The 24,556-nt window shown below is 37.0% G+C and overlaps 1 protein-coding gene across 4 annotated transcripts in view; it reads right to left on the bottom strand.

Moving 5' to 3' along the window:
- slc6a8 (solute carrier family 6 member 8) overlaps positions 1–23,963 on the bottom strand; it is a 66,704-nt gene extending 42,741 nt beyond the window's left edge. For 3 of the 4 annotated variants that reach the window (XR_015497224.1, XR_015497223.1, XR_015497222.1), the window contains exon 1: positions 22,966–23,954. Coding sequence is in view for 1 of the 4 variants with exons in the window: in NM_001327868.1 (NP_001314797.1) it covers positions 22,966–23,263 (298 nt within the window). In the remaining 3 variants the exon portion in view is untranslated. 4 annotated transcript variants of the gene reach the window in all.
- Positions 23,964–24,556: the final 593 nt, after the last annotated feature.

Raw genomic sequence — 24,556 nt, forward strand, 5'->3', positions numbered from 1 at the left:
ATTTATTCTTCAAAATATCTTCTTTTGGATTTAGCCCCCCCAAAAAAAGAAATCGTTTTTGGGAGCGGCATGGTGGCTCAGTGGTTAGCACTGTCGCCCCACAACAAGAAGGGTGCTGGTTTGAGTCCCGGCTGAGTCAGTTGGCATCTCTGTGTGTTCTGAGTTTACATGTTCTCCATGTGTTGGTGTGGGTTTCCTCCAGGTGCTCCAGTTTACCCCACAATCCAAACACATGCGCTATAAGTGAACTGGATTACTAAATTCGGTGTAGTATATGAATATGTGTGTGTGAATATGTGTATAGGTGTTTCCCAGTACTGGGTTGCAGCTGGAAGGGCATCTGCTGTGAAAACATATGCCGGAATAGTTGGTGGTTTATTCCGCTGTGGGGACCCCTGATAAATAAGGGACTAAGCCAAAGGAAAATAAATGAATAATCATTTTGGAGATAGTTCAGCCTAAAATGTAAATTTACTCACTATATACTCAACTTCAAGGGTTCCAAGCCTTTCTGTGTTTGTTTTTCGGTTAAACACAAAAGAAAACATTAATAAGAATGTTAGAAGGCCTATAACCATTGACATCCAGACTACTAAATACTATGGGAGTCAACAGGTTTCCAACATTTTTCTAAATATCTTCCTTTATGCACAACAGGAAAAAGTAACTCACAGAGATTTAGAACAAGTTAAGGATGAGTAAACGATTACATCATTTTCATTTTTGGGTGAACTATCCCTTTAAGAGTGAGTAAATGGTGAGTGAACTATCTCTTTAACGGTTTTCTCACAATGAAAACAGCAACATGTCTTAAAATAAACCTGATCAATTTTGAAGGTCAAACGCTGCTTATGACATGCAAAGAACTGCATTTTCCAGTCACAAGGGATCATAAAGCACCAATATAATAATACCAAGAAACATAACCGTGTCTCATGATGCATGAAGCCAATCGACCTCATGCAAAAAAACACATCGTCACAGTATTACGACATCAGGGTCTATTGTGATTATGAGCTACTTCACATGTTGGCACGTCAGAGTGGATTTGGCTGCATTAGCATTCATCATGCGGTCTGCGGCATCACACTGACGCGTCGGCAGCAATAACCCTCCGCTCTACTGATCTGAGATTGACAGACACAGCAGCGGCTTATGGAGGGGGCTGGATGCTAGTGCGGTGCAGATTATCCACTAGCGTGCTAAATGAAAAGTCTTTGTGATGTCACCTGGCACTCATTGGCTTGAGTAAGGGCGTTTGTGCGTATTGACGGAAAAAACAACAACACGACATACATTTACCGGCCACTTTATTAGGTACACCTTAGTTTATACTATACTAACCATGCCACGTTTAAAGTCACTTAAACCACCTTTCTTTTCTATTCTGATGCTCTGTTGGAACTGCAGCAGATCGTCTTGACTATGTCTTCATGCCTGAATGCATTGAGTTGCTGCCATGTGATTGGCTGATCAGAAATTTGCTTTAACGAAAAGCTGGGTGTACAGGTGTACCTAATAGAGTGGCCGGTGAGTGCAAGAGCTATTTTCAACCTAAACATAACAAACATACCAGAGCGCCAATCTAAATATACTAACTACTAATTATAAATACACTATAGATACTTAACAGACTGCACAAGTACATAGGACAGAACAATATTGTGCAAAATAAATATTTAGAGTTAAAGAAAACAAGTAGTGCAGCAAGATTTGATGTACATTCCCATGTAAACATTGTTTTTCTTATTGAGTCATTGTAAGATTAAGTTTAAGTAAAGTATCCCATTTATATGTAGAGAAGAGTGTTTCTACAGGGGGGTTGTAAAGCCCACTCACCTGTGTGAGGTACGGTCAGAAATGTAATGTTTTTATAGAGATATGGAGGGACTGTAAGAAAATGTCTGGTGCTAAACTGGTGCAAGTGTCTGGAAAAGTGAGAGTGTGTTTTTTACAGGTGGTTTGTCAAGCCCACTCAACTGTGTCAGGCACACTAAGAAATGCACATTGTTTTAAAATAAACATTACCCAGAGATTTGTTCATTTATTCTGGCAATTCAATTATTCTAACTTAAAGCAGAAATACTTTTCTCTTTTTGTATTTGAAAACATTGATAAAGATTTGTCCTTACTTTGGGAAAATGTTTTGATAATTTCAAAACAGAATTCTTACATTAAAAAAAAAAGAAAATGTATTTTTTAATCTTCTTATTTTATCAACAAGATCTGATATACTGAAAAGTAAGTTTACAAACCAGTAGTATTGTTTTTATATGTTTCTTACTCAAGTGCTGCATTATTTTAAGATTATTTCTACTTCAGTCACTAAAAAGGCTTTGAAAACAACCAACATTTATAAATTGTTTATTCTCTTCCTTTAAAGAGTGATGCTTTATTTATGCACCTGCTTTGTATATTTTTGATTTCTTTTATTTTTCTTCAAAATGTTTAGACATTAAGCTTTATATTTAAAACTTTTATTATCCTACCCCTTCTCCATTAATCAATAGTATAAATCCTTCATTCACTTTCTTTCGGCTTATTCCCTTATTTCGCCACAGAGGAATGAACCGCCAACTATTCCAGCATATATTTTACATAGCAGATGCCCTTCCAGCAGCAAAACACCCAGCACTGGGAAACACTCTTACATTCACATGAACCCATACACTACGGCCAATTGAGTTTATTCAATTCACCTATAGCGCATGTTTTTGGACTCTGGGAGAAACCGTAGCACCCGGGGGAGACCCACGCCAACACGGGGAGAACATGCAAACTCCCTTAAATACTTATACAGCTTTTTTAAGCTTTTTGAGCTCCATATTTAATCTGTTTCATCATCTGTTTCGATTTATTTTTCTTCTTTGTTTTGTGCTGTTATTTTTACATTGCTCTTAATTCAAATTAAATAGATAAAGAAGGACAATTTGTGCGTGACTGAGAGTGGGAAAAAAATGAATACAAAGGAGAGGGAGGAAAAAAAGGGATGAAGTGACACGCTTACGTAATGCTAGCTCTGCAGGCTAGCGGCTACACAGCCAATTTAAAGCACATGTAAGTGAGAAGGTCTAAAAAACGTAACGCAACAAGCAGCAAGATGAATGAAACGAGTGTCCGGGAGCTCTTCCATTGAGAAAACAACAGCTTTTGTTGGGAGTCGAGACTCAGAATGAAGGCTTTTGATGAACTGCCTACTGAAATAAGCAGAGGACACAATGTGCTGCACTGACCGATGACAAACCCAGATTCTGCCGCTCGCTGGATGAGGGAAAATATGCATATGTGGGCTTGTGATTTGCAAACAAAAGAGGATGGCATGGCTAATGCCCCGCGAGAGGATGATGCATGAGAATGTGACTGCGGGTCAATGCGTGAACATGTAGAGCTGAATAAGAACAAGCGTGACTCACACACACACGGTTACGCGTACTGCAGTGTCTGACGTCGAGAGCGTGGAGCATTTGACTGTGCTTTCATTATGGGCTCTTTTTATCCATGGTATTCTCTGCAGAGATGATAACCTTTCTGCTCATAGAACTGAACTGGAGACAGCTGTGATAAATGCACATAGTGGGTTGTAAATATTCATTCATTCATTTTCCTTCGCTTTGTCCCTTATTTATCAGGGGTCACCACAGTGGAATGAACCACCAACTATTCTGGCATATGTTTTATGCATATAATTATATATATATATATATATATATATATATATATATATATATATATATATATATATATATATATATATATACAACTCTTGGGGTTACCACAGCGGAATGAACTGACAGCTATTCCAGAATATTCCAGAGCTTCACATAGCGACAGCAACCCAGCATTGATAAACTAATTTGTTTTACCCAATTTACCTATAGTGCATGTCTTTAGACTGTGGGGAAAACCAAAGCACCCGGAGTAAACCCACGTCAGCTTCACACAGAAACGGCAACTGCCTCAGCTGGGACTCAAACCAGCGACCTTCTTGTTGTGAGGCGACAGTGCTAACCATGAACCCATCGTGTCGGTTAAAATGCAAACAGGTTTGAATGCATTTTTTAGCATTACATGAAGATGCAAACCTTAAATAAGTTCAGCAAAGCTTACTAAATACATTGCATGATTTTACTTATCACTCTTTTACGATGAATGTTATCTAAAAATAAAAATAAAAATTGAAGAATAGAATATTGAAGATGATGATTATGAAGATGATAAGCCTTTTATTTCTTCACAACATGGTTACATGAACAAAATTGGACCCCAGGTCAGTCGAGAGGCAGCATAGAAAGAGTAAATAAGTTACATTGAGGAAAAAAAATCGAATTAAAAAAAGAAAATAAAAAACAGAAAATCTAAACTAAGTGAAGTTTATTTATAAACTAATTTCGAGAGTATCATGTGCTTATGATTGTTTGCAGCCGGTCCCACATTATTCAATTTACGATTCCTAAGCTACTATACATACCCATGTAAAAATTCCATATAACAGCCATCTTCGTTTTGAAGAATCCCCCCTTCCACCCCTACTCCTCCTCCTTTCCTAGTAGGGTGGCACAGTGGCCCAGTGGTTAGCACTGTTGCCTCACAGCAAGAACATCACTGGTTCTAGTCCTTACCAAGCCAGCCAACGTTTCTGTACGGAGTTTACACGTTCTTTCCATGCTCATGTGGGTTTCCTTCAGGTTCCCCTGTTTCCTTCAACCGTCTAAAGACATGCAACTTAAGTTAATTGGCTAATGCAAATCGGCACTATAGACATGCTCCTAGTAAGTAGTTATCTCTTAAAACCAACAACTATCTGTTTATTAGCTACAACAACAGGGGAGTTCTCGAGTCAAAACTGGAGTCAAAACTCCGCTCTCGACTTGCAAACAGGAGGGAGCCCCGGGCTCGAGGATCTAATGAGTTTAGGGCTCTTTCCCTGGACAGCATGCAAAACAAGCTTTATAATCAATCATCAGCTAAGTGGGAACTCTTGAAATGACCGCAGTTTCTGATTGCATAATTTTGATTGTGTGTCTTTGGTGAATCCTGATGGTAGTTTTTAAGTGCTACCTAAAAATCTTAAAATACGTAAATATAAATGATAATGTTTGGAATTTTTCTGCACTTAATTTTAATGTTTAATTTGTACGTCATAGCAATCTAATAGCACATGCAATTAATTAAAATAAACATTTAGTTTTTCAAATTCTGTTTTTATTAACATTTCAGAAATGGATAAAGCGTGTAATTACTATTTTTCGTTAAGAGACGTACATTACACTGTACAATATGAATATATTTCAGTCATTATTTCTTCAAATTAAGCCAAATTTTTATTGTTGTAAAAATGCTTGTGGGAATCTTTGTGTAAACATTAAAGGTTTTCTCACAAAAACAGTAAAATGCATGGTGAAATATCTGTCAAAGCAGCTCTCGAGATAAAGTTTGTCTCTTTATATAATGGAAATATGATACAGAGAAAAATCATAAACAAAAAAAACTATATATATATTTTTTTTCTTTTTGCATTTATTTATGTTTGTGAATTGCATTATAGGATGTTGATCTCTGCTCTGTTGACTTTTGATGTTGAAAATTCAACTCTACAGTTGAACAAAGTGACTTTTATAGACATTTAAGTAGTTTGAAATAATATAATGTATAAGAAATAATATATAGAGAAATAAGTCTGTAAAATAACAAAAAATGTACTGACAGTTTATTACAAGGTTTTATTACAATAACATACAATATCATTCATTCATTTTCTTTTCAGCTTAGTCCCTTTATTAATACGGGGTTGAATGAACCGCCAACTTATTCAGCACGTTTTCATGCAGTGGATGCCCTTCCAGCTGCAACCCATCACTGGGAAACATCCACACACACCCATTCACTAAGGACAATTTAGCCTACCCAATTCACCTGTACCACATGTCTTTGGACTGTGGGGGACACCGGAGCACCCGGAACATGCAAACTCCACACAGATAGGCCAACTGACCCAGCCGAGGCTCGAACCAGCGATAAGGCGACAACACTACCAACTGCGCCACTGCATTGATAAACATACAATACCAAAACAGACAATCAACTTTATTAAAAATGTTAATAAAAGTCACTTTTTTCAAACTTTTTAAAGCTAAAAGCATTGGAGGAACGATCAAGATCCCATAATGCAGTTCAAAAGCAAAAATAAATGGGGAAAAAATAAAACCATGACTCACAAAATACGGAAAACTGATCATTTACACATTATTTTACAGTGTAGGGTCTTGAATACTTCTATAATAGAGGAAAAGGTGTGGAATAACTGTTTCTGATTGGTCGAACACAACAGATCAGTTAATACAGAAATCAATAATTCATGCCCATTCATGCCCTCCAAACTCTAATCCATGTTGGCTCATGAGATCTCTGGACGATTAATCTTCATGTTATTTATACATTGTCTGTCAATGCATGTGAGCAGTATGGATGGGAAAATTCATTAACCTTATTGAATCTGCTATTATAACAATTTGACAATCTGAACTGCTCATGTTTGTTCTAGAAGGTGACGAATAACAAATACACGCAAGGTGGGGTTCATGTTTGGGGAAAACAGGATGATTTATGGTTTATTGAATGATCTGAGGTATTAATACCTCATAGCCTACTTACTGTATGTTTAGTAAATATACAGATGTAAAAGGTTTATTTCTATGAATAAATAACATATTTATTCGGTTCATTCCACAATGGCGACCCCATATTAAAAAAAGGGACTAAGCCAAAAAGAAAATGAATGAATGAATTATATAGTTGTTGTGTTACTATAGCAACTACAAAATTACCACAACAGATTTGGTCAAGAACTTTACTATGGTTTTATTCTGCAGTGAGGGAGTGCGCTCTTTGCTGCAATCGTTTTAGATTCATTAATCTATAGGGACATCAATAGGAATAACAAATTAGATTAAGTGGTCAAACTACTTGCTCTATAAAGAATACTGTTCCTCATGATGCATAGAAATAAAAATAAAATAATAAGACAGTATAAGTTTGCAACATCAAGCATAATAATGAGCTGTTTTATGGCTTGTAATCAATGGAAATGGTTGAGAAGTGTCAAGTGTTGAGCCAATAAACTTCTGAAGGCTACACCAGTTGTCATGTGAAATAATAAAGTCAATAATATGGTTCAAAAACATTATAATAATTACAAAAAAAAATCCTACAGTATTTAGAGTATGTCTATTTTTTATTTATGTGCTAAGAATCCACACATTGTAAAAAATATTCGTAAATTAGCTGTTTTCCGTATTTTGTGATTCATGTTTGCAATTTTTCCTATTAATTTATGCCTTTAAATTGTATTATAGGACCTTAAAGCAACTTTGAACCTTGAAAAGTTTGAAAAAGTGACTTTTATTAACATTTTAATTAGTTTAAAGTGATATATTATCTGCGTTGAGGTTGTATATTACGGTACAAAAACCTTGAGATAGACTGCCAGCACATTTTACAGACTAATTTCTCTCTGTAGCTTTTTTATCAATTATATTATATCAGACTATACTAAAATGTCAATAAAAGTCACTTTGTTAAACTGCAGAGTTGAATTTACAACACCAAAACTCAACAGAGCAGAGATCAAGGTCCCACAATGCAATTCACAACCGTAAATAAATGGAAGACACAGTTAAAATACAGAAAGAGTTAATTATCAGATATTTTTACAATGAACTATTTCTGGATTATGTTTGCTTAGAAGCTTATTAATCACAAAATATAGTTTATTTTGCAATTATGACTGTACACGATTCTCCCCGTGTCCAAAGACATGCAGTACAGGTGAATTGAATATGCTGAATCGGCCATTGAGTGTGTGCAGGAGTGTATGGGTATTTCGCAGTGTGGGGTTGCAGCTGGAAGAGCAGCCGCTGCGTAAAACATGTGCTGGATAAGTTGGCAGTTCATCCCGCTGTGGCGAGCCCTGATTAATAAACGGAATAAGCCGGAAAAAAAATAAATGAATGACTGTACACGATCGCAGACTTAACTTCCACCAGCTCATGACCCGACAGCCACCTCAGGTGTGGTGAAAATATGTTAAGCTTTCTATTCTGGAAGAGCTAAAAGCGCAATGGGAGAGCGGTGTGGGTGAAATAGCGCAGCTGAGCAGTTCACATCATCCTGTAAAGCACGCCCATCAAGCTCTTTCACACCCGACTAAAGAGCAGGCAGAAAAACACAGGCAGAACTGATTGGATTCTTGGGTGATGAGGGGAGGCTATAAATATAGATCCCCACACCTCCCCCCACTTTACACAACAGATGGATATGGACGCTCTGTCAACACATATGGCTCAGTCCGCTCATAATCCTATGACATTGTTTTCATGTATTACCAGGTGAAAATGAACATGTCTCAACTGTCAGAATGCACTTTTGGATTACTGGAACCACATGCGTTCGATAGATCAAACCAAATAAATACATAATCCCTTTTTAGTACATATTGAGTGATTTTCGAACCTTCTCCAAAACTCTAATCCACGCACGCTCATCAGATCTCTGAACGCGAGCTTACTGATAAGATTAATCTTCGAGTCTTTCATGCATTTTTCACAATGCATGCAAGATATGCGGATCAGGAAGTTTGTCACCTTGTTGGAGACGTGCTAAAATAACAACTTCAGTTTTGCGATAGAACTTGACGACTATGTGAGTTCTAGTTTGGGAAAAACAAGATGATAAATGTATGAATGCCAGACAGAGTATAGTTTTAAGCCATATCAGCCTAGAATATATATATATTTTATCTGTCAGTCTTAGTACAAGAGTCAAGCTTTAAATAAGACATTTATAAAAACTCTTTGGTCATTTTAGAGTGAGATGCTAATGGTCTAATCCGATTCAATGATCTATGCTAAGCTAAACTAATAAGTGCTCCTGCCAGAACTGGAGATGTATGTAATTTTGAATATTTGTGGTATTAATCGAGTTATCATTACACAAAATTTTTTTTTTAAGTTTAAGGTTTAAGTCAAAATATGGTGATGATACCTGCAACGACAATAATACCAAAAAAGAGCTCATTTTGATATCATTGTGCCGCTTCAGCCATGGTACAGCTGTAACAGTTGATTATTACGCTAGAATGAGAGTACAGTTTCTAGCCATATAAGCCTAGAAAATAGAAATCTTTTTTTCTGTCAGTCTTAGTACAAGAGTCAAGCTTTAAATAAGACATTTATTAAAACTCTTCGGTGGTTTTAGAGTGAGATGCTAATGATCTAATCCGATTCAATGATCTATGCTAAGCTAAGCTAAACTAATAAGTGTTCCTGCCAGAACTGGAGATGTATGTAATTTTGAATATTTGTGGTATTAATCATGTCATCATTAAACAAAATTTGTTTTTTTAAGTTTAAGGTTTAAGTCAAAATATGGTGATGATACCTGCAACGACAATAATACCAAAAAAGAGCTCATTTTGATATCATTGTGCCGCTTCAGCCATGGTACAGCTGTAACAGTTGATTATTACACTAGAATGAGAGTACAGTTTCTAGCCATATAAGCCTAGAAAATAGAAACTTTTCATTGCCCGTCAAAAGTCAAGCTTTAAATAGGACATTTATTAAAACTCTTCGGTGGTTTTAGAGTGAGATGCAAATGGTCTAATCTAATTCAATGATCTATGCTAAGCTAAGCTAATAAGTGCTTCTGCCAGAACTGGAGATATTTATATTAAGGTTTAAGGTTTAAGTAAAAATATGGTGATGATACTTGCATCCATAACAAATCTAAAAATTCTTTTTTTCTTTTGATATCATTGTGGGGTGGCAAGTTGGTTCAGTGGTTAGCACTGTTGCCTCACAGCAAGAATGTCCGGTTGGCATTTCTGTGTGGAGTTTGCATGTTCTCCCCGTGTTTGCTTGGGTTTCCTCCAGGTGCTGCAGTTTCCCACAAAGTCCAAAGACATGCGCTACAGGTGAATTGAATAAACTAAATTAGCCACAGTGTATGAGAGTGTTTGTGTGTGTGAGAATGTGACCGTGTATGGGTGTTTCCCAGTACTGGGTTTAAGCTGGAAGGGCATCTGCTGCGTAAAACATATGCTGGAATAGTTGGCGGTTCATTCCGCTGTGGCGAACTCTGATAAATAGGGGACTAAAACAAAGAAAAATTCCAAATGGATGATAATATTGTGCCTGCTGCAGCCATGGTACAGCAGTAAAAGTTTATTATTATGCCAGAATTAGAGTATAGTTTCTATATCAGCCTAGAAAATTGAAACTTTTTTTTCTGTCAGTCTTAATACAAGAGTCAAGCTTTAAATAGGGCAATGACTGAAACTCTTTGGTCATTTTAGAGTGAGATGCTAATGGTCTAATCAGATTCAATGATCTATGCTAAGCTAAGCTAAGCTAAAAAAGTGCTCCTGCCAGATCCGGAGATTGGTTGAATGGATTAAAAAATGGTGAAACTCAACTATTTAACTCTAGTTCAGTTGTAGAATGAGACTATTTTCAATAACAGAAAGCGAAATAAGCGGAGTGTTACTTTAAAGCTCCTAGGCAACAGCTTAAATGTGATTCTGGATATTTGAGGTATGAATCAAGTCATCGATGTTGGCTACTTTAGATTCTGTTGAAAATTAAGTTGAAATCCAGTAATGATACTTTCATTTCTGAAGACATCAAAAAAAAAAAAAAAAGTGTATATTGCAACTATTAAAGTACCAAAGCAGCAGCTACATTTTCAGCACACTGAAAACGATAGATAAACTCACAGCGAATTTGAATACACAATGGACGAACCCTAAAGGACCCATGGTTAGGCCCCAGTCAGAAAAAGGGGATTAAAAGATTAACAGACGCTCTCCTTAATCGCCCATCCACGTGGAGCGAGGAACTGATGTCAGTCAGGCAAGATGCCAACATGTCCTGCTGCGCTGCGTGGCATCACTGCCCTTCTCATGCCGCACCATTGAGAAACACACATTTAAACGGCGCTCCTGTTCCAATCTAATCTGCAAAAAACTAATCCAGTCTGCAAGCTTATTAGAGCCGCAAATTACATTTTTATTTTGAAGTCTGGTCAATGCTGATGTGTTATGAGCAGTGTTTAGGGTAGCATGTGTTTTGTAATAATACTACTTTTCTAAGTAACGAGTAAAGTAACGCATTACTTGAAAAAAATAAGTAATAATATTTAAGATACTTTTAAAAAATTTAAGATACTTTAAAAAAATTAGTCACAATGAATCACACAGTCAATTGGAGAATGTGTTCATTATTTTGTTCATTATTACCTCTGGGGTAATGAAGTTCCCAGATAACATTATGCTAAAATACAATTTGTTGATGTGTGTTTTTTTAAGCTAAATGAAAGTATAGATTATAATTGCAGAACTCCTCTATTAAGAAAAGAACTAAAAAAACAAGTTCTGAAAGACATCTAGCCTCAGCCAGGTTATAAAAAAATAATGAAAGAAAAAAAAATGGGTGGGAGAAAAAAAACAGTGATAGGTTAATATATTTTTGCAAGTTTTTGCGTTCCCTCGCAAAGATGTTTTGCGTTATGTCGACGTAACACGATGAGCTAACCGGACAAACTGGTTGCAGCGGGAAAGCTCCTCACACGGAGGTGAGCTGTTAGCCGGTGAGCAAGAAAAGGAGCGGCGTCACACCGCCCCGTAGCGTTCGCCTGAAAAAACGAAATGCAGCCATACGTACCTCCGCCTACGTAAATCACGGTCTCCAGAAACATCTGCGGGGCTACAATTTCAGAATGAGCTTGGGTTGGTTTTCACGCAGTATGCTAGTTGAACCAATCATAACAGCACGCGTGGTGTGGGATTACTTTCGGAGGAAGGCTGATGTATCGCAGAAATAGGTAAGTCAGTCATGTATTGCGTCTAAAAGCGTGTGGAAAGCGTATCGTTTCCTTCAGCATTTTCAACATGCTTTGTTCTCGCGATTTTTTGTCATTTGTCATCACTAGGTGACTATCAAACCCTAACAAAAACTTGCTGCAGCTCTGATACAACTTTTATTTATGGATCAAATGAAAAAGCACTGCAGTGTTTGGGTGTTCTGTGTTTGTCTGAGGTAATTAGTCTACCGAAAGACACAATATGAAAATGGCCTATTTTACGGCAGTGTCACAAAGAGGTCTATGATTAGCAAAAGAACTGTGGAGACCTAGAAAAGTCTACGCAACTACTTCTGATATGTGGTCAAGCAGAACATCGGAGCCTTACTTGAGTTTGACGGAGCACACACATACACAAACACACACACATCTGCTCTAGAGACCGTTTTACACATTTACCAGGTGATTTTTATAAATTTTTTTGCTGTATGTCTGTTTTAGAGACATTAATTATTTTCCTTTGGAAATACGTTTCATATTCAAACTGTAAAATGTCTGTGCATTAATTCTATACACAACCATCACATTTCTTAAAACATGACAAAAAACCCATATTTTAATACCAGAAAACTAAAATAATCAGCTTTTTTTTCTCTCTACATCAACAACAATATCAGATTGTTATTAAAGAGTGCTAATGCTCGAGGATGACTGTGATACTGTACTGCGGATCCAGCTGCCAAGGACGGGTAGAGGACTTCGCTGCAGAGATCATAAATCCACCAGCGTCCTCTTCTGTTCTGTTCCCTTTTAACCCTTACCCACGGCTACAAATACTGCAAAAACAGTCGGTAACCTGGCAACAGAACGGCCGGGAATTACAGGTACACACTGTATATGTGTTACTGACGACACCGTGTCACTCAAAACAGCTCAACGGACGACCTGTGACCTCAGAGAGACAGACAGAGGAGTGAGAAGATGATTGCATTGACCGCAGGGCTATATAAAGAAGCAGCTAATGTGAACTCTGACCGATACCATAACGTCTTACAGTAAAGCATGAGACTGTGGCTCTGTTTACACCTGCAGTTACAGGACTGACAGTAAGTGGTCACATTTTGTGAATTTTTATCAGCCAGTTGTGACTACTGTAGGTTTGGTTACGTTATGTTTTGTTATGATCTTGAGAATTGCGATGACGATATTTCTTGCAATATATCATTTCACTAGAGAAATGCACTTCTTTATATGCTATTTTATTCATTCATTCTTTCTTATAGGTTTGGTCTCCTTAATAATCAGGGGTTGCCACAGCGGAATTAACCATCAACTTATCCAGCATATGTTTTACGCAGCTGCTGCCCAACACTGGAAAACACCCATACACTCTTATGGCATGTTTAAACTGACTAGTACAGTACGGGTCAGTATTGGTCACCTTTATCATCCATGCGTTTCCGCTGCCTAAAGGGTACCAAAAATTTCAGTAGACATCATTCTTGCTTGAGGAAATCTTGCTTAAAGAAAAGCTGTACGGGTCATTCACATATCATATGAGAAACACTTCTCACAAAACAGATGCCTTATACACATAGATACTTGTGTATAAATGTTCATTACTAACCTTTCTATGAACAGGATTTGATTATAACTGCAGATCAATGATTGCCTACTGTAACATCTGCGATTATATAAAATAAATTAATGCAACATATATAAACACATACAGACTCGTTTACAGTCTCCAATATGTCACCAATTACAGAAAAACTACACACAGCAGACCCTTATTTGTGTTCAAAAACAACACACAACATATAGCCCATAGTCAGTGCAAACCTCTCATCTGTATCTCTAATTTTGACCAGCATTTGTAAGCTCTGTTAAAAGTTAATTCTGTCATTCCGAGTTCATAATAGTCCAAAAAGCGATGATAAACATGGCAGTTTGTTCATATTTTAAGTTGCTGAAAGAATAATTTGCTCCTTCGTTTTTTCTGGCTTCTCCAGTTTTTTGTGCTACACTCTTGCGTTTGTCCATTTCTGAAAGGATCAGATGTCAGAAGCAAAGAGAAAGTGAAACCGCTCGCACTTTTAGACGGCCTCGTAAAACGAAAACAGGACACAGCAGATTTTGTTCTTCTTGGCTTTGTGGCTGTTCATCAAGACAACAACAAGGTTTGTTTAAGCTCGGGTCGAGCATGGCTCGTTATTATATGCATATAGTATTACTATGTAATGTCTCGGCTGTGTATTTAAAAATGGCGGTATCTTTGTTTTCATTTTCATGCTTGAGTATGTGCTAGTGACATATCTCTGTAAACCATTAGTGTCCAGCTGCACATCTAGCTCCTCTTTTTGGTCCCCTTTTGTCATGCTAGGTACCTTTTGCAAAGGGAACCCAAAAAGTGGTATGGTGTGGTTCGCTTTTAGGTACCTTTTTTAGCCCAAGTACTTCCAGTGAACTGTCTTCCCATTACAAAATTGTCACATTTAAGATCTGATTTCTTTAAAAATCAGCTATCTTCACTGTCTGTTAGATATGCGATCTAAAGTAGGTCTCCGATCGGACAAGAAGCACTGCATTAAATTCCATTTCCCCTCGTCATCTCTTTAAAATATGACAGTTTCTTTAACCCTAGTATTTTCAATGGAATTTCTACTCTAGCCTGTTGCTTATGACAGCGCTAGTGGTTACAGTACAACAGTTCTTTCATCTCGTCTTACGCTTGATCAACTAAATGAATGCTTAAGTCTATTTAACTGAATGTATTGTAATTACATTACGACATTGATGCTGTAAAAACAATCCTGTAAAACTGAAAACAGTCACATCAAGCATTCATCGGAAGTTTATCATTGGCTTTAAAACTCTAGCTGTTCATAGAGCTCATTCCCCTATAGCGCATGACTTTGCAAACTTCACACAGAAATGCCAACTGACCTAACTGAGGCTCGAACCAGCGACCTTCTTGCTGTTAGGCGTTTGACGCCCATTCAATAAAAAAAAAAAATGAATATTTGCATATGTAATGATTATTTTCCCAGTACTGGGTTGCGGCTGGAAGGGCATCCACTGCGTAAAACATATGCTGGAACAGTAGACGGTTCATTCCGCTGTGGCGACCCCTGATAAATAAAGGACTAAGCCAAAGGTAAATGAATGAATGAATGTTGAATGAATTAATGTTTTTCCTTTTTTTGACATTAATATGGCCTTAAATTGTACTTTTTAATTGTTAGCTGACTAACTTAATTGTTAGCTCATTTACTTTCTAAAGCCTCAAGCTTTTCTCACTGTCCCTCTGTTTGAATCTGGAGACTTTGCAGTTTTGATAAGCTAATTGATTTCCCATAGACCTCACGGGAGTTTCGCAGCACCTGCAGTGAAGCTGTAATTTCTCTAATTCCCTTCAGCGAAATCAGATTCTATTAAAACAGACGGAAGTTCTTGATGAGGACCAATTAATGTTAAAACCCCCCTGTTGTGTTAATCTGTTGTGCCTGTAAACGATATATCCATTTCTCATTCTTAAGCTTAGAGATCCTTCTGTGTGTATTTTTAAGCTTGAAGTGTGGCAAGTGAATCTGGTTGAAATGAATGAATTACACTAACTAACACTAACAGCTGTCAGCTAGCTCCCTGAAACTCTAACATGGTCGCAAACTGAAGCTAAGCAGGGCTGCGCTCGGTCAGTAACTGGATAGGAGACCACATGGGTTGGCTAGATTGCTGCTGCAAGTGGTGTTAGTGAGGCTAGAAGGGGGTGCTCAACCTGCGGTCTGTGTGGATCCTAACGCCCCAGTATAGTGAAGGGGACTCTATACTGCTCAGTGAGCACCATCTTTCGGTCCTGACTCTGTGGTTGTTAAAAATCACAGGATGTCTTTCGAAAACAGTAGGGGTGGCCAAATTTGCCCACTGGCCTCTGTCCATCATGGCCTCCTAACAAATCCCCATATGATAATTGGCTTCATCACTCTGTCTCCTCTCCACCAATGCTGTCTGGCGCAATATGGCTGCCGTCGCGTCATCCAGATGGATGCTGCACACTGGTGATGGATGAGGAGATTATAAATGTGTAAATCATTTTGAGTGTCCAGAAAAACGCTATATAAATGGAAGGAATTAATATTATTATTACTTTAAAACAAATTACACCCAAAACTGGTCATGATTAGATCATGATTTCGAGTATCTAACGATACCAAAACCCAATCCGATACTTCTATAATACATAAAAATAGTTCATCAATTCATTACTTTCGGACTTTTTAAAATCTAATATAATAACAAATATAGCACCTCAACTTAAAATACCCGGCAGGCCACCCCACTCTCAGTTTGCTATGGCAATGTTGTCGTTGTCAACTTTATAATACCTCCAGACCGCAGAGATACTCGCACTTTGCCCTTCTAGCTGCTTCCGTGTTCTACTTTGCTGCCATTTAACAAATAGCATCTCTGCAACAAAGCGATGTCATGCCGCACGCATTGCTGTTTCTGTGTGAAGTCAAAAAAGAGGTCTAACTCTGTACCACCGCAACTATAGATGTGTTAAAAAATAACAAGAACATATATATATATATATATATATATATATATATATATATATATATATATATATATATATATATATATAGATATAGATATATACATGTAGATATACGAGTCCTGATCAGTTCCAATCGCGTCTGAAACTGTGTGATCTAGCCCGATTTCCAATCACATGATCGGATCTGGACATCCCTAGTCATGATCGCCATTCATTTTAAAAGCAAACTGAATGATGCAGGTTTTTTTGTATGCGCATGAGGGTGAGTAAATACATGTTATTTTTATTTCTGGATGAACCATACCTATATATAAAGACATGCATAAAATCCCCTAACACAGAAATAAAAGATTCCACAGTGTTAAATCTGTCCTGTGACTAAATTAGTCTTTTGAAAGAGCGGAAAGTAAATATCACAAGTCTCTCACAGAATCAACCTGTGAACACTAAGTAAAAGTCAAGAATGTGCGACATGATCTGTATTTACTCTACTCCTGCCAGCAGGACCTTTTTGGTTCTTCGAAAGGCCTGATTTGATTTGGGCCTATCAGTTTTACACACAAAGACGACCCGTCGGATTTGGCGACAGTAACTCTGTTACCTTAGAGCTCCTTGTTGGGGGTAAAGTAAGTATTTGAGCAAGAGGAACTCCAAAAGTCAGCCAAATCTCACAAGGTTTTTGTGCGTCTCGTCTTTCTCAAGCTGGCACATCTTATTTCAATCGCTTTTTGTTTTCGGAAGAAAACCCAGCGATCGCTTTTCCCCAACCTTTCCCCTCTACCGCAGGTGGTTGAGAGTTTAGATCAAAAACACACTGACATCTTCTCTGTCTAAATAACCAGATGAGAACAAAATCAGGTTATCTGTAAGGACTGAATGGAAGTGCAACATAAGTGCAAACACAACATTGACTAAGTCTTGACATTTCGCTCACTGCGGGGAAGAGCTGAAGACAAACACTGCTTTTAGATCCGGTCCCATGATAACTGTTACAGCTCACATATTTAACACAATTTTTTAGATATATATATCTTCATGGTTTTGAGTCTGTAATTGAATAAAGGAGGAACAACAGGAATTTTCAGATTGACTACACTGCTGGTCTAAAGTTTAACATTAATTTACTGGAAATTTAGATATCTCAGATGTCTTTTAAGAAATCTCTTACACACACACATTCATTTTATTAAAATAATCAAATAGATGATATAATATAAGATAAAAATAAAAACAAACAGAAAATTGTGATGGCAAATAATTTTATGTTTATGAATTATCCAATGCTCAACAAAGATGCATTTTTTTGATAAAAAAAATCCCTAAAACATAAAAATACTGTAAAAAACCTTCTTTATGCTATCAATGTAAATATTGAAAGAAAATTAGTTCCTCATACACTCTCAAACTCTTTGTGTTTGATTTTCTTTTTTAAATATACGATTATGCTGTCAAACTGTCATATAAACGCAATTTTACACTCGTAGCAGTGCGATATGGCTGTATATCATCACTGGTAGAACACTAACCATGGTTTCACATGGGGCTTCAGCGTCAATGCTTGATGGAGGGCGTGTCTGAAGTTAGGGCTGATGCGATCGTCATAGCAGCATCAGCCAATAAAAATAAATCTGCAATCGGCTACTTTCGGAGCTGGGGTATTTGCATAAAGCGTTCTGATTAGCTGATGCTTCAGTTGGGGCTTGCAAAGTTGAGAAATTCCCAACTTCTGCAGCAACCAATGCTACTGAAGCAGCGATGACGGACCCACAATTCAGTTTGGCAACGCTTGACGTCACCCATTCAAAATTAATGGAAAGCGTTAGAGCTGACGCCCCATGTAAATAGGGTGTAAGGCAACGCACACCTCCCATGATATCAGCCATATCGTACTGCTACGAGTGTGATACACATCAGTGTGATCTCATGAGGAAAGGTATTGTACGTTTAGTCAATTTTGTGGCTAATTCAAACAGTTCATGTACGATTTTAAAAAGTTGGTGTGACATCAGACCACACCCCTGAACCCAACCGTCAATGATCTGAATTCATACGCATTAGCTACTAAATCAAAGTTGCGAACTGCCATGAGATTGTGTTTATATATAATTTTTATAAAGTTTATATTTTTTAAATTTCAAACAAATCTTGTTTATTTACCTTTCTATTTATAGATGAATCCTGAAAAATCCTTTAAGAAATATTAAGAAATATTAAGCAGCTAAAACGGTTTTAGAAAAAATATTACATAGTAGACACATTACAACCATTATAAATAACGAAAAATCATTAATAATTGACCACAAAATCAGCTTTTTAAAATGATGTCTAAGGATTCAGTTCAACACTAAAGCCTGAATTGCTGAAAAATAATAATCATAAAAATATATATTTAATAATTGTATTAATATTTCCATGTTTACTGTATTTTCTGGTCAAATAAATGCAGCTTTGGTGAGCATAAGAGGTTTAAAATCTGCTTTCAAAATTAGTTATTCCAAACTTTGGCTAGCAGTGTAAGATCTTGAGAGGAAACTATTACACTATTATATCTGTAAGTAGGGTGGCATGGTGGCTCAGTGGTTAGCACTGTCGCCTCACAGCAAGAAGGTCGCTGGTTCGAGACCCAGCTGGGTCAGTTGGAATTTCTGTGTAGAGTTTGCATGTTATCCCTGTGTTGGTGAGGGTTTCCTCTGAGTGCTCCGTTATCCCTCACAAGTCCAAAGACATGCACTATAGATGAATTGAAAAAGCTAAATTGTCCGTCATGTATTTGTGGGAATGTGAGAGTGTATGGGTGTTTCCCAGGGCTGGGTTGCAGTTGGAAGGGCATTCGCTGTGTAAAACATATGTTGGAATAATTGGTGGTTAATTCCGCTGAGGCGACCCCTAATGAATTAGCCGAAGGAAAATGAGTGAATATTTGTAAGTATTACTATTGCACATGTAGTGAACTGCAGCTATCTTAAAGATATACAGCCACTGCATCAGTCAATAAACCTACCCGACTTACTTCATGTCTCATATAACATATATTTCATCATATACAGCGCATCCCCATTCAACAAGACAAAACCTCTTTAACATACTTCTTCTCTGCTAACGTATGGCCTTTCATTGAGCGACCGCTGGCCGGCATCCAGAGCGCCGGGGACACAGAGACACAGCTTCGTCATTCAGACAAATACAATGGATCTCTTTCTAATGGGGTCTTAAAGTGTTACGCAGACTTGGCCTTCGCTTTCTCGAGTTGTCAGAAGACGAATCATAGAGTGCAAGAGACCGAATCAAAGCCCAAACAGTGAAGAATTACAGAAGATAACAGTCTGACCATGACTACTACAACTACCACGTCACAAAAACCTAACAAGCTGACTAACTAGACGGCATTTTGGATACATTTAATGATAACTGTGCAAATTAAGTCTAAAAACAATGGGTTAAGTCAAAAAACACTGGGTTGCTGTGTCCAGATCTGCCTACTTGTACTAGAGACTAAAAGTATGTACAGAAAGGTATAAACAGAAGCATATGACATACTACTTCCTCAATAATGGACCGTTATGTTGCTGTTACTTGCCCTGCTCTGCCAATCATCTCAACATCAATCACATTTCTTTTATATTTAATTTACAACAATTCTGGCGAAGCAGCAGTAGAGATCATGCAGAAAGTATTTAAACTGACCAAATGCCTCTTTATAAAAGTTTGCATTGTTGCTGATTAAATAAATGGATTATGTGAAATAAATTTATTCCAGACGGTTAGATATTAACTCACATTTATTCAAACATCTTCACCAAAGCCTCTCTACTTAACCGTTGCTCTCGCATGTCCACCATGTTTGTAGTGCTAATCAAATAAACATATAATGTCCAAAGTATTGTGGGTAATATTAGATGTTAAACAACACACATGTTTGCACCTCAAATTTCTACGGGAAATAATAGACCATGCAGACAACTTTGGATTACTCATTTTAACATACGATTTGGGACATATCTCTATTTTGGATTACTATGGATAGTATGCTAAATGGGACCCAAAAATTGGGTTAAAAATTGTCATTTAAGTTTAAGTGAAAAAAATAACCCAGCTTTGGGTTACAACAACCTGGCATTTTAAGAGTGTAGTGTTTTGCTAAATCTGAGATTTTCAAACTGGGGCCCATGGACTGCCAGGGGCCTGTAAAGGAGTGCTATGGAAGGGGTCTGTGGAAATGCTTGGGGGGGGGGGGGGGGACATTAAAAGAATTATAAAAATATTTAAATTAATGAAGAATTTATGAAATTAAAAAAACTAAAAATGAAGACAAATAAATGCATAAGTACAATATTTTTTTATTAATCATAAAACAATCAATGCACTAATATAATTAATAACATTATTAACTAATAATTAATATTATTAGTTAATTAATAACACAAAACATTATTTTTTATCTGGTATTTCAAAAGGTTTTTGTGTTGCTAATAATAGAAAACAACAATATCATCAATTAATTGTAATTGTGGGTGAAAAACAGGCATTATGACTAATTTTGAAAAGTTTTCTGCCATTTCAGGCATCATAAATAAATGTAAAAAACAAAATACATCCCATTCATATATATGAACAGTTGAAGTCAAAATTATTAAACCCCCTTTAAATTTTCTTTTCTTTTTTAAATATTTCCCAAAGGATGTTTAACGGAGCAAGGAAATTTTCACAGTACTGATAATATTTTTTCTTCCGGAGAAAGTCTTATTTGTTTTATTTCAGCTACAATAAAAGCAGTTTTTAATTTAAAAAAATTTAAGGTTAATATTATTAGCCCCTTTAAGCTATTTTTTTTCCTGATAGTCTAAAGAACAAACCATTGATATAACTTGCCTAATTACCCTAACCTGCCTAGTTAACCTAATTACCCTAGTTAGGCCTTTAAATGTCACTTTAAGCTAAAATCTAGCATCTTGAAAAATATATAGTCAAATGTTATTTACTCTCATCATGGCAAAGATAAAATAAATCAGTTATTAGAAATGAGTTATTAAAACTATTATGTTTAAAAATGTGTTGAATCAATAGATGGCTTTTACATTTTAGGCTGGGGAATGGTCATATTTAGGGGTCCCTATGGCATCTAAAAGATTGAAAACCTCTGATTTATACGGAACATCCTCAAGATTTATCAAATATAACCTTGCTTTTAATGTAAGGGCATTTGTGACCTCTGTGCATCCCTGCATTGCATTTATTGCAATAAAGTATGAAAGACTGTTATATATAACTGTACTGTCCTTCAGTGTCCGTTTATAGCTGTCTTTGAGGCTTTGAAATGCTGCAGCAGTGAGCAAAGGGTGATGCATTATTGCAGTGTGCAGCAATAGATAAAGGTTGATTTAAGACACGCCTCTCGTCTAAAGGAAAAACCCCAAAGATCATCTTACAAACCTGAGATTCTGCACGTACAGTGAGAACTACTGTCTATTACAGTCCCATTGAAAACTGCTATAAAGACACGTTTGACAAACACAGCAGCTTTCTGATGGCTAAATGCCATCAAAGATACAGAGGACTATATGGAAAGTTGAAAGATGACATAATGAACTTTTAAAGCAAAAACGTGCCTGAAAAGGATTCATGCTTCATTTCCTTTGAATGAATGACAATAGTTTTGTCATTGAATGCAATGTCATTCAGTGTTTTTTAACCGTGGCAGACCGATACTGCACATCGATGTTCAGGTTTTTTATTTAATCACTTATTGATTCTTTCCTATCATCAATGGTACCAAAATAGACCTAACAATGCCACTGCATGACTGATGCACAGGTACAAACATACAATTTAAGGATATTGTTTGTATACATAATATTAGAATTACTGATTATTTTTTTTATTTGCAAATTTAGGCTAACGCATTTTTTTAGCATTAATGAGTTTACATTTGTAAAAAGAAAATACTAACATAGTAATAATAATAATAATAATAATAATACGTAAAATTAAAAAAGAAATGTTTTTGGGGTTTTCAGCCACTGAGGAACATGCTGTTTTATTAGTAATTCTTTTTTTTATAATTTGTTGTATTAGTGTAATGATAAATGGTTATATATATATATATATATATATATATATATATATATATATATAAGATAAAAGAGAGATTTTACTGTTCTAATATACTTTCTGCATCCACTGTACACAAGATTTATATATTAAAGATATATACCTTGTCTACAGTAGATTTAGAAGTGTGTGTTTATATATATATATATATATATATATATATATATATATACATACATATATATGCATACATACATACATATACATACACACACACACACACACACACACACTTCTAAATGACAGGTTAAGTGCAATTTCACTGGTCAGTAAATGGATTAGAAGCGACTGCTGAATGAATGGATGAATGAATGAATGAGTCAGGCGGTGTTCTCCACCGTGTCTGTGACGTCACTCGAGAGGGGGAGGGGGAGTGACAGACGGCGTGTCATCCGAAAGATCTGAACATGAACGCGCTGCAGAGAGACACCGGCAGTTCTTACCTCCACCGTTTTTGTAGCACAGGTACGGGAAGCGCCAGACGTTCCCCAGCCCCACTGCAAAACCCACGCAGGACATGATGAAGTCCATCTGTCTGGTCCACGTCTCTCGCTCGGGGTAGCCCTCCCTCTTCTTCTCCACCGCCGAGATGGCTCCGGTAGCCGCTGACATGGGCCCCCCGTTGAGGGTCCCGTTGACGCTTGGGTGCGCGTTTCCATTGGGAATGAGATGGCCCTTCTTCTCCTCCACCAGGACCATATTCAGGGCGCAGCAGTCTGCGTCCAGAGAGGATTTCTCCATCTCTCGTGTAAACAAAGCAAATACGAACCTCCTCACGAGACTCGAGAAGGAAGGACTTCTTCAATCAGCAGTCAAAAATAAATATTTGATCTCTTATTGTTTTTGGATTAAGTCAGTTTTTTTTTCACACCAAGATGTCCCTTTTTGTTCCTCTTCAGGTGCGAGGGATCTGGTCCTCTATCCTTTATTATAACACAACCAGCAGTGTAATTCTTTACGAATGTATAAATATTTTCTGTTCCGTTTCCCCCTCAATGTCAAACGGTTACAACGGATGGCAGTTTGATTTTCTCGGCGAAATTGGCAACGGTAGGGTCGGTCTGTTTTTATCAAAAAGCGCGTTTGTAAAATAAATGATATATCATAAAAGAAAAAGGACACCGATTTTAAACAGCACCTTCAAAAACAATCCACGAAACACTTAAAGGTGAGTCTGAAGAATCGCATGGGCACGTGAATCTCTCAGAGAGAAGGCGACTGAGGAGACGGCAAAACCAAAGCGGCCCTTGGCGCGCGCTGATCAGATGAATGTAATGGAATTACATTCACGAATTGATCGCCTAAATCTCGTCAGACCATCGTTCTCATCGGTATTAAACACATAAAACGTATAAACGAGACGCGGGTCGGTGTACAGGAGGTGCGGCGGCTGCTGCTGTCCCTCTGTGCGCGCGGACGGACTGTCTGATGCGTCCGCGCGAAGCCGCTCGGTGTTTTAACGGGCTCGGTAACGTCACTCGGAGCTCAGCCCTCCCCCTCTCTCCCGCTTAGGGAAAGCAGGGAATGGAGAGCTCACGTACGCTGCGCACTGTACACTACACACTACAGCCTGCGTACTACACAGCACTACACAGCAAGTGCGCGTCCAGCTCACTGGCGCTCTCAGAGATGACAGATTTTCACTGCAGTCTGAGCGCGTTGTGCGGTTTTTTTTTATTGCATTATTACATTATGATGAAATACATATATGAAAGACATAAATATATATATATATATATATATATATATATATATATATATATATATATATATATATATATATACAGTTGAAGTCAGAATTATTAGCCCCCTTTTGATTTTTATTTTCTTTTTTAAATATTTCCCAAATTATTTTTAACAGAGCAATGAAATTTTCACGGTATGTCTAATAATATTTTTTCTTCTGGAGAAAGTCTTATTTGTTTTAGTTCGGCTAGAATAAAAGCAGTTATTAATTTTTTAAAAGCCATTTTTGGGACAAAATTATTAGCCCCTTTAAGCTATTTTTTTTAAAAATAATTTACAGAGCAAACC

This window comes from Danio rerio, chromosome 8 (genome assembly GCF_052040795.2).
Source record: "Danio rerio strain M-AB ecotype USA chromosome 8, GRCz13ab, whole genome shotgun sequence".
In the NCBI taxonomy this organism is placed as follows: domain Eukaryota; kingdom Metazoa; phylum Chordata; class Actinopteri; order Cypriniformes; family Danionidae; genus Danio; species Danio rerio.